The sequence below is a fragment of the Trichosurus vulpecula genome, chromosome 4 (genome assembly GCF_011100635.1).
Source record: "Trichosurus vulpecula isolate mTriVul1 chromosome 4, mTriVul1.pri, whole genome shotgun sequence".
Classification (NCBI taxonomy): domain Eukaryota; kingdom Metazoa; phylum Chordata; class Mammalia; order Diprotodontia; family Phalangeridae; genus Trichosurus; species Trichosurus vulpecula.
The window spans coordinates 244,996,778-245,008,502 of NC_050576.1; the positions used below are offsets into that span (position 1 = coordinate 244,996,778).

At 42.5% G+C, this 11,725-nt stretch overlaps 1 protein-coding gene across 1 annotated transcript; it reads right to left on the minus strand.

Annotated features, from left to right (window-relative positions):
* Positions 1-884: 884 nt before the first annotated feature.
* On the minus strand, positions 885-11,489 carry EIF5A2 (eukaryotic translation initiation factor 5A2). Its single transcript, XM_036753268.1, has 5 exons — positions 11,441-11,489; positions 10,772-10,971; positions 9,458-9,562; positions 3,009-3,140; positions 885-1,914 (listed from the first exon to the last, which is right to left on the minus strand). The coding sequence occupies exons 2-5, from the start codon at positions 10,934-10,936 to the stop codon at positions 1,855-1,857; spliced, it is 462 nt and encodes a 153-aa protein (XP_036609163.1). The 5' UTR covers positions 10,937-10,971; positions 11,441-11,489; the 3' UTR covers positions 885-1,854.
* Between the last annotated feature and the right edge of the window lie 236 nt (positions 11,490-11,725).

Consider the following 11,725-nt stretch of genomic DNA (forward strand, 5'->3'; position numbering starts at 1 on the left):
CGAAGTAGGTGTTGAAAACAGAACACCAGGAAGAATGAAGCAGCAACACTTAAGGGTGCCTCGGCCAGGGAAACAAAACAAGTTCCCGTTCGGTTTTGGCCACAAGGCTCAAGATTCCTTGTGGCCTTCCAGGTTCCTCCTCTGCATGTCTGCTAACTTTCTGCTTGCTGTGTCTTGAAACGGATGGGCAGAATTCACAATGACGATTTTTTATAAGTATGCAAAATGAAGCAAGTATAAGTGGAAATTACTCGCTTCAAACAATTTGGAAAAGAGCTGCATCTGAAATAGAATCTCTTAGCGCTGACCGATCTTATTGCTATTTCCCAGTTTCTTGGGTCAGATGAAGCAGCAGCAGAGCCTGTGCAGACGCTAAAGGACAAAGACAAGGTTTCTGGGGGGAGGGAAGAGGGTGAGGACAGAACAAGGGCACAGGAGAGGAGGGATGGCACAGAATCAAACTTTAAGATGAACTCTGATTTGCAAATTGTTTGTGAATTTAATTACCCTGGCCTCCCTGTCTCCCCCCATCTCTAAAAAAAGTCCCAAATTCTGGCAGCAAGTCTAAGCCTAAACCAAAGGACACTAAGGAAATGTGGCACAAGGTAATCAATCTTACCTTAAGCTAAACCTTTCTCCTAGTCCTACAGCTCCTTCCTAGTTAGGTTTCTGAATTAAATCACACAATAGTCAGTTAAAAAAAGGTGGCTACAGAAATGGCAGCTGCTCGCAAACGAGAACATATGATCGCTTAAAAAAATAAACATACACAAATCTGCATTTGAACCATGAATCTGATTTTGTTTGGAGAAATGTGTAAAACATCAGTAGCAGAAGACAATCAATTTTCTCATGTTAAGTTTAAAACAAATTCTGGCATTTCGTTTGACAAAAGTTTCCATGCCAAATATTCTGTTTTAAAGTGGCCAAAATTCCGTTAGAAGCCAAGCATTTACTTAATGCATGAGTTCTGCAAACATTATCTTAAGGAGCTGGTTGCTCCTTTTAATAGTATTTCCAAAAAAAAGAGCTAAAAGAAAAAGCCAACTATAATGGCGTTTTTCTACTTTTCAGTCTGAAGACAAAGGCCTCGTGTGAAAATCTCCAGCTTTAATTACTCCCTCCGCCCCCATTAGATAACCCAGCTTTGTAACATTTACCCAACATTCTGAATGTCCCTCCTTGACCATAAGCAGGGCTTTGACACAACAGAGTAAGATTATAATAAGTATGCCCAAAAGGTGGCAAAGAATAGTATAAGAGGTAATACAGTTAGTTGCACATAGCCATTTGAACTTTTGAAAGGCAACTGGCAATTTGGAATCACTGTAATTTTTTGTCTCTTAAGAATTGTGCTTGGCACACACGGTTCTAAACTGTAATTATTCTGTAAGACTTCCTTATTTTAAGTTAATAAATCTGGAATTAGGCTGCATTAATTTCACCAACTTCTGATATTTTGATACTATATTATTTAATTTATAACCTTGGTTTATCTTCTATCGAACTAAAGCTTAAATTATTTGCTCAAGCAAATTACAATATGACTGCTGAAAAGAATCCAGTTTCTTGGACCCATAAACTAACAGCTATTAGGAATGTTGAAGGAAACTAATCTACAGAATACATGGAGAATTATAAATCTAAGTAATTTTTTTTTAAATTGCCAGTTGTCTTCAAAACTAATTTAGAATTCAGCACTATTCTGGAAAAAAAAAAACAAACAAAAAAACCAAAACCAAAAAAGGGCGTTGAGGTTGCTTGGGAAGGCTAGAGCTTTGGTGACAGTAAGAACCAAAGTGAAGACCTGGGTTTAGCCAGACCTAAGCAGTTTGCTCGAGCCTGAGGGTTTGTTTATTTGCAAGGCTTTATGGCTACAGCATATTCTTCACTCATTGCACACATGACAGAGACCTGGAAAGACAAAAACACAGGCAGGTTAGAGCTGCTGGTGGTTTGTAAAATAACAGTGAACCTCTGTCAACTGTCACTGATGAAAATATTTGGCATGTAGCATATTTGGGAATCAACTGTTTTCAACAGCCGAGTACTGACTTCTGAGAAGTAAACTGCAGAAATGGTGTTTTCCGCATAGGAGAGTTTTCAAGGTAGTCCCAAGCTTCCGAGTGTAAGTGCTGCTTCAAGGCAGGGACGAGCAGCAGGATCCATCAGCTACTTCAGGGGCTAAGTTGGAACAAGTCATTCTTATTTCTGAGGGGGCAGCTTCCTCAGCTGTAACATGAGGGGTGGTCCCTTCCAACTCTAAATCCTGATACCTGAGACTAAATTTGGCAGAGAAACAGTCATCTTCATGCTTAAAGCATATTTTCTTCCAACTCCTAAAAACCTATTAGATATACAAAGTTCAAATTGTGTTTTGTATTTGGCAGTAACTATCCAGTTTTTTAAAAAGTTTTTTGATAAAGATGGACCTGAAATAAGGCACAGCAACGGACAGCCAACTTGTTTATAAAGGGACTGAAAGAGCAAGTTGTTTTCCAGAGACCCATTTAATTTTCAAGAAAAATTAAAATGTTGAGAAAAAAATTAAGCTTTGTAATCACATCATATCAAGTTATACTTCAACACTTTTTCATCCCAGCACCCCAGGATACAGTCTTCCTAAGGTATTGGGGCCAAAAATTTTATCCCCTGGTGGCTAATTTTCCTTCTAATGAAGAACCTCCCTATCTTAGCCAAAATGGTCTGATTCAGACCCTCAAGGTCACCAATAGGCCTAGGCCAGAGGCCATTTCTGTGTAGGGACAGAATGAGTGCGCCCCCATTGGCAGAACACTGGAAGAACTAGGATAACCTCCACGCCACAATTAGACAGCTGAGGAGGATGTCAGTGGTGAGCTTCAGGTTACTGAGGATTAAAAGTCTTTTTTTAATACAGGTAAATCAAGAATACACCAACTCTTACAGTGTCAGTTTGTAAAAAACTGTTTAAAAAAAGCCCCTAATTTCAAAAACCTCACAAAAATAATACTCCATTATATCTTTACCTGCACGTCTTCACCCGCATTGTATTTTCCTTCAATTTCCTTGCCCAATTCACCTTCTGGAACCTTAAGATCCTCACGAACTTCACCAGTTTCAGTCAGCAGGGATAGGTACCCATCCTGAATGCAAATCAGCTGTAATAAAGAAGGCAGCACTTTCATTACTTCTAAGGAAAAGATCATCTCCCTCCCCACTTTCCAGTTCTTAAATCGATAAGAAAAAGAGGTGAAAACCACAAACATGACCCAAGTCATCATTTATAGTCTCCATATTACCTCCAGCAACTATAAATTTCAGCCTAGAGATTAGTTTCCACAAAAAACAGCTGAGCCAGCAGACTGACCTGATGGAGGTAGGCAGATGCTGGTAAGAAGCCCAGCTCCTCCCGCAGGGACAGAGAGAACAATCTACCCCAATGAGCAGTGTGCATGGTACAGTATCAGGTAATGCCCACCAATAATGGTGGGATCGAAGCTGCCTGCTCTTATCCTTTTGCAACAAAAACTAACATGTTTTCCAAAGGAGATAACGGTGTGAGGCCAGGAGTGGGGCTTTCTATCATGCCAGCCTTCCGAAGAGAACTACAACCTAGTGCTTGATACAGCCTGTACAGCTCCTGGAGGGACACAAAAAGCAAAGCCAAACATCACGGTCTGGCTGCTCCGGGAGAGAAACCTGTGCTGTTTGCAGGCCTTCTGGCTGCTTTACTCCATTCAAGAATTTCGGGCCTCTCACGGCCAGGTGGCACAATAAGCTGTGAAAGTACTGCCTGAGATTGGAAGAAAAAGGAAATCACATTTGCGAGGCGGCAACATATCTTCCTACCTTGGCTGACTGCTCAGTGACATAAAAAGTATCTTGTTAAAAAAAGTAAAAGAAAACACCTTCTTCTTCAAGAGCCTCTTCTTGATGCAATGCAAAGCAGGAAAGAAGGGAGAATTGTGGGGATCAAACTGGGGGCAGCATCTCTCTGGTAGGAAGGGCCTGAAAGTTTGCAGTGCTGGCTGTGGGCATCAAGACCATCCCTACATGCCTTGCCTTTGCTCTGATTTCAGGCAGCCCGGCCATCTTTGTCCGTTTGCTTAAGTACACTTCTTTATTAGAAAGTACTATTTTCCATTGTGAACCATTACATTGGCTGTCTGAGCTATTAAATGAACTTTCAGATACAAATTAGTCTCATGGGTTTGAGCCAGTTTTCCTGGAGCCCAATCAAAAGTAACACTGAACTAAAGAATACAGAGCTACAGGACCAAACTATGTAGCATAGAAAGGTGACAGTGACTTCGATGCCTTTCTTCACCATTAAGCCATTAAGAGCTTTCCATAACAAAAAACCACTATGCGTCATTGAAAGAGAATCACTTTTTCTCCACTTCCGCTCTGCTCCCCTTCCGCAAGCACATCCTTAAACCTAGATGACTAGCTCACAAGAAGTCACCAGGTAAAGTTTCAAGGCCTAAACAAGACTAACCTGTAGTATAATTCAATGGGTCACAGTGATTAACAATGATTAAGCTCTAACAATGAGGTTTGTTAACACTCAAAAACACTGCACACATAATAGCACAATATAAAAATGACACAGCTGACTCTTAAATCTGTTTAAAATCAGGACACCATAACCGATGAGAAGAGACCACAGGCAAATAATGGTAAGAGCATAATTGCTGGCTTGGAGATGACTAGAGCTCACTATGCTCATCCTCATGCAAGAACTGAGACTCAGAGAGATTAAATAACTTGTCCAAGGCCACAGGGACAGTTCTCAGACTTGAACATAGTGCTACATTTCATATCATTTCTACATTCTAGAAAATCTATGGCAATTAGCAATTCTCTTCCAAGCTAGCTCTGACCCCTAATGGAAGGTAGAAGAGCTACCTTCCATTAATTGATTAATTACACGCACTACCAAAGGGAGACTTCACAGAACTAGACAAAATAATAACACAATTCATTTGGGGGAACAGAAGCTCTAGAATCATGGAACATATGGGGGGGGAAGACAGGAAGGAAGGGAGAATAAGCACTTTCAGACCTCAAACAATATCATAGAGCAGAAATCATCAAAACCATTTGACAGCCCTCCAAAATGGGAAAGCAGACCACTGGAACAAATTAGACAAGGAAGAATCATAAGTAATTGAACTCGATCACCCATTTGATAAACCTGAAAATTAAGACAGCAATCTGGTAGAAATTACCCTTAGGCCAACATGTTACAGCAGCAATTCAAAATAGATCCATCATACGATTAAATGATTAGAAAAGATCATATACGTTTCATATTTATGGGGTGGATTTTTAACCAAATAAGGGATAAGGGCAATTAAAAACCATAAAACAGATAATTTGATTATGTGAAATTTAAAAGCTTTTGCACAAATAATATTAACATATCTAGGATAAGGAAAAAATGGGTGACTGGGAAGAAATCTTTGCATCAAATATATAAAATGAACAGGTTTGGTATCCAAGCTATATAGCAGAAATATATATGCTTTTACACCTAAGAGAAAGATCAAACACCATTTACCAATAAAGAAGTATGAACAAACAAGTATCACAAGAAAAATAACAAACTATAAACAACATATGTATATCAAAGGATGTTTCAACATCACTAAACATTACTAAAACATTACTAAAAAGATAAATGCAAATCAAAACAACCCTGAGGTTTTACCTCACCTCCAACAAATTGATAGGTAGCAAAAAGATCAAATGTTTGAGGAGTTGAGGAAAGACAGACACTCTAATGCACTGTTGATGGGGTTGTGAACTGGTACAACCACTCTAGAAAGAAGTTTAGAATTATGCAAATAAAATGACCAAAATGTTCATATCTGTTGACCCAGAGATCCCAGAGCACAACGAGGAGGTCACTGACAAAAAAGAAGTCTCCATCTATACTAAAATATTAATTACATCACTTTTGGGGATAGTAAAAAACGGGAAAGAATCTAGTTGTTCATCATTTATGTATTGGATAAATAAATTGCAGTTTCTGAATGTAAGAGAATATTACTGTGCTATAAGAAACAATGAATGTGATGAATAGAGAGGACCATGGAAAGACTTATACAAACTGAGGCAGAGTGAATTAAGCAGGATCAGAAAACAATATACAATGACTAACACTATAACATAAGTAGAAAGAACAAGAGAAAAGTCACTGAAACCAATTTTTTTTTGGAGGGGGGAAGGCAGGGCAATTGGGGTTAAGTGATTTGCCCAAGGTCACACAGCTAGTAAGTGTGTCAAGTGTCTGAGGCCGCATTTGAACTTGGGTCCTCCTGACTCCAGGGCCGGTGCTCTACTCGCTGCTCCACCTAGCTGCCCCCCCAAAACCAACTTTTGTGAAATTATAATGACTAAATGGCTCCCCAAAGAGCTATGAGAGAAGAAGTTCTCTGCAGAGTCGGGGATCCATAAGTGTGAGACATGCCTCTAACAGACTGTATCTGCAGTTTTTGTTAATCTCTTCTTCCTTTTCAAAAAAAATTATTTGTTATAAGTAATGGCTCCCTGGGAGGGGTAGGGAAGATACTGAGAACTATGTAAAAACGAAATATATGAATAAAAATCTATTTTTTTAAGAAACAGAATTCATAGCAACTAGCAATCCTTTCCCATGGTAGCTTTGAACCAAACAGAAGGAAGAATAGACAAAGGAAATTATAATAAACCTGAAGCTTAAATCTGCTTTTCAATTACTGAAATGGACAAGTATTTCTCACTCTGTGGAGAGAGTATAAAAATAAGAGTTAACTCAACAAATACAGATGAAATAGCCACATACAAAGGCCTGCACTAACCGCTGAGGGCAATACCAAGATAGATACCAAATGCAATCCTCTAATAAGCAAGTTTAGAATTTTGTAGGCTTCATTCAATAGGAGAGTACAGAAAGAACAAGATTCCTCATTTCCTACCAAAGTACAACTCCAGGGTTGAGATTTTTAGTTGAGTGTGTTACAAGGGCTTCCTACGTAAAAGTGAAGGAAGGAGTGTGGCTGAACCCGTTAAACAAGATCAGTCTTTCATTTAGCTCCAGAATGGATATAAAGTAACAGAAAGGAGGATCCTACAGTGCCTTAACAACAAACATCAATACAACCAGTACTAAACTATGTTAACCTTCGGTCTTTCTCCTCAGTGATTTGAGGATTCCGCATATTACTAGTAGCCTGGACTAAGGCTATTCATTCTCTTCCCAACCAACTCTTGTAATAAATAAATAAGCAAATAATTTTTCCCTCATAAAGTCCACCCATCATTCAAAGCCCATGTTACATGTCACCTCCTTGACGACATGTTTCTTCCCCATTCCCTTATTCTTCAACCAGATCGTGCCTTGGTCTTCCCAGAACGCTTTGCTTTGTTTCTAATATACCACCATGTAACATTTTATTATTAGGTATTGACATCATCTCTATCTGTGGCCATGCCTTACCTCCTTCTCTTCCCTCCTCCCCTTTCATGTTGCCTCTCCCACCCTGATGGACTGTATAAGCTTTGAAAGGGTAGGTAAGGACCACGTGTAGTCTCACTTTCTGTCTCTCTAAACCAAGCACAAGCACCAACCTCTCTCTTCATACAGTGGGAGCACATAAATCTGTTCAGTTGACCTGATTTGAAATAAAAGCAAAATGTACACACAATCATCACCACTATTTAGGGGTGAACCAGAGGGATGAATGACTAAGTTTTGTTAAAGAAAATAAACTTTCTTCCACTTTTAGTGTTCTTTTCTAGATCACATCCTTGTCACATTAAACGTGCATGTGTGTATAATGATACCATGCAAAGACATAACAAGCAATTGCATTCGAAGTGGAAGATAGTGAATGTAACAATCCGAATTTACATTTCCTTCTGTGAAATATAATCAGCATTTTTATTTCTCCCTCCTTGATATGCACAATATATCACAAATTTGAAAGTGAAATAACATACATATGGCCATGGGTGGCATTTAAACTCTATAGGATGGCACAGGTTAAAAAAGACTATATGTAAAGTGTTGACCAAGTGTGCATCCTTTGAGTTTAGTTATGTTTGGCTCTTACTATTTCCCAAGGAGCAAATACTATGACTAAGTGTTAGAATTAAATGTGTAATTGGAATTGAAACCCAAGAGCACAATTATTCATGCTGCCAGTCACAATACAGTCAATGAATAGTATAAGGAGAAGACTCAAACTATAACTGTCTTCATTCCCTTCCACTCAGTGAGAATTTGTTTTTTAAAAATAATCTTTTTATATAAAAAGGCAACACGAATAAAACACAATGATCTAGTCTTTATCATCTTTTAGAAAAATTTGTTGTCTAAACTCTTCCTTTTTAAAAATTCAAATTTTTTTTTATTTTTAGTTTCAAATTCTTTCCTCCCTCCCTCCTTAGTCAAGAATTATAATACTCATTATACATATGAAGCCACACACAACATATTTTTGCATTAGTCATATTCCAAAAGAAAAAAAAATACTAAAGAAAAGGAAAAAAAAGTATGCTTCCATCCGCTCTGAGTTCATCAGTTCTCTCCCTGGAGGTTGGATAGCATATTTCATTATAAGTCCTTTGGGATTGTTGTGGATCTTTGTATTGGTCACAGTAGCTAAGTCATTGAAAGTTGGTTCTCATTACAATACTGGTGTCACTGTTCTAGTTCTGCTCACTTCATTTTGCATCAGTTCAAATAAGTCTTCCCAGGTTTTTCTGAAACTCCCCTTTTTGTCATTTCTAACAGCATCATAGTATTCCATTCACATTAATATGCTGTTACTGGCTCAGCCATTCCCCTTAGATTCCAACTCTGTGCCACCACAAAAAGAGCAGTATAAGTATTTTTGTGCCTATGGGTCTTTGATGACTTATGTTTTACAAGGTTCTAAAGTTTTTTCATCTAGCTAAGTATGAGACATCCTTTTGTGTTAATATGTAACCCTGGCTGGCATGAAACTTACCCCAATGTGAGGCCAACTTCTACTTGAAGATTTTGCACTCGTGATTAGCCAACCAGATCAAAAATAAAGCATCCCAAGTGGAAGGAAGGTATCTTGTTTTATGAAATTTGGACTTTTTGTAGCAAGTGTAAAGTAGCAGTTTCATTTAACTTTATGAAACTTTGGACCCACTCACTTCAAGAAACGATTTCATGTGCAATCATCACTTGTTCTGTAGATCACTAAATAATGTTTTAAAATTATAATTCAACTTTACACAAAGTGAAAGTAATTTTTTAAAAAGAGTTAACATTAACTCTACTGCTGAAATATGAAAATCACCCTTTCTCCCCTTCCAGTGTATATGATGGATATTTTCCTTATATTTCCTTCTTGTTTAGAAGCAAGGGATAAATGAAAGTACCCTGGCATATATAACTTCTAACAAACCATGTGTATCTTTAAGGAAAAAAATCTTTTGAGAGACAATTACTTACTTGGTAATCATTTCTCTTGATATTTGGAACATCCATGTTGTGAGTAGAAGGGCAAATATCTTCGTATTTTTTGCCCGTAAAGATATCAATTCCAACCAGGTGAACCTAACACATAAAGGGAGCATGTTAAATTTTTGCCCCATTCAATATTTAATTTAATTTACTTTGAGAGCAAAATATCAATTTTACTGTTTTAAATTCCCCTCTCTCATAGGAAATATGTTTTTATCTTTAAGAAAAAATGAGAGTTCCTCCCACCCTCCTTTGGCACATTACATACTACGACAAAAATGCAAATGTTCTGGTACTTAAGGAGTTTTAAGTTCCATCAGAGGATACAGTAAGTACAAAAGAAACACAAGTTAATCTTGGAGGACAGACACTGGCAGAAGGGGTGGGGGTGGGGTGGGATAGGATAAGGCCTCATGTTGGGGATGGCTTCTGAGTTGAACTCTGAAGCTTCAAAGATGTTGAAGGAGGTGGTAAAGTGAGCAAGGAGGCAGGGGAGCAGACCCTGCAAAGGGCAGGAACCTGGACTATCGTGGGAGGAGCAGCAGGAAAGCTGGCTAGGGTGGACTTCAGGAATGCTGGAAAGAGAGTCAGGCATGAGGAAGCTCAAAGGGTCGGTGGGCATCAGGACCTCAGAAGGCAATGGACAGCCTTGGTGCTTCCTAGGTAGGAAGTAAGGGGGTCACTTATGATTTAGGAAGCTTACTCAGACACTTTCTGGGGAGCAGATCAGATAAGATGGGGGGAGAGGCGTGAGGCAGGGAGACCAATGGGGGTCACAGATTTAGAGCTAAAAGGGCACTGGGAGACCCTTTAATCCAAACCCCCTCATTTTAGAGACGAAGCACAGAGGCCCAGGGAAGTAAAAGCGGCTTGCCTGAGCTCATACAGATAGGATTCTCGTTTGCACAGTTGTTTGCACATTGCTCCTGGAGGGCAGGGGCTGTTTTTTCCTTTCTTTGTATCCCCACCAGTGCTTAGCACAGCCTGAAATAGAGTAGCCGCTTAATCAATAGTGGTCGTCTGACTCCACCTGACAAGAGCATCGCAAGGGTCCAAAGCCAGCGGTGCGAGCGCGAGGTTCCTAACTCCGCCAAACTACCACCGGAACGCCGGCGCGCCGCACGGCCGGACAAAGGGAGCCCTGTCTAGAGGAATGGCATTGGGGGACGCGGGTTCCCAAACGCACGGACCCTCCCCGCGGCTGGTCAGCAGCCCGGCCGGCCGGGGCGGCTTCTCCGGGGCTCCGGCCGGGGAGGAAGGGGCGGCCCGGGGCTGCGGGGGGGCCCCGGCGGGCGCGGTCACCTTGGCGTGGCCATGCTTGCCAGTCTTCGAAGTTGACATTTCCACGATCTTGCAGGGCCGGCCCTTGAGCACCACGAAGCCGTTCTTGCGCAGGGCCGAGCACTGCATCGGGTATGTGCTGGAAGCCCCGGCGTCTCCTGTAGTGAAGTCGATCTCATCGGCCATGGTGGGTCGGGGCGGTGGTCCTTCTGCTGCGGGAACTGGGCAGGGGGGAGGGGCGCTGTGGGGGGGCACCGTTCGGCCCCGCCCCGGGGACCCGCACAAACTTTCCCATCCTGAGCATCCTGTCGGGCCGCCCACCGGCCCGCGCTCCACCTGCTGGGGCCTCGGCCTGCCCACCTGCCCTCCCCCCACCCCCCGGCACCGGGCGCACGCTGCTCCGCCCCCCACCCCCTGCCTGGGGCGCGCACTGCTCCCCCCACCCCCCACCCCGCGGAGGCGCGCATGCTCCGATACGCCGGCCCTGGAGCGCGCGCCGCTCCCCCTCCCCCCGCCACTACCTGGCGCGAGGCTGTTGGGGGGGGGCGCGCTCCCGTCCAGGTCCCTGCCCCGGGGGGCGCGCGCGCCGCAAGGAGCCCGCAGCCGTACTCCGCTAGTCGGACCCTCCCCTGCCCCGAGATGCTCCGTCAGCGCCCCAACCCGAGTCTCCGCCGGGCTCCCGGCACTCACCTTCCAGCCAGTGGCGGAGCGTCACCCCGCGCTCAACGCGCCCGATCGCCCACTGCGGCGGCGGCAGCGGCGGCGGCCGAGGATGCTAGGCGGTTTCGGAAGACGGGGCGGGGCCGGCAAGCACTTTCCACACCCCCCTCCCCCCTCCCCCGGTCAGTCCTCTCTTCTCCTTCTCCGCCCGCATGCCACTCCCCCTTTCCTTGATAGGTCTTCGGCGCACCATAGGCACTGCCCCCTCGGATTACCATTGGCTACGGGGACCCCCAGCCCCGCCCAATCACACCA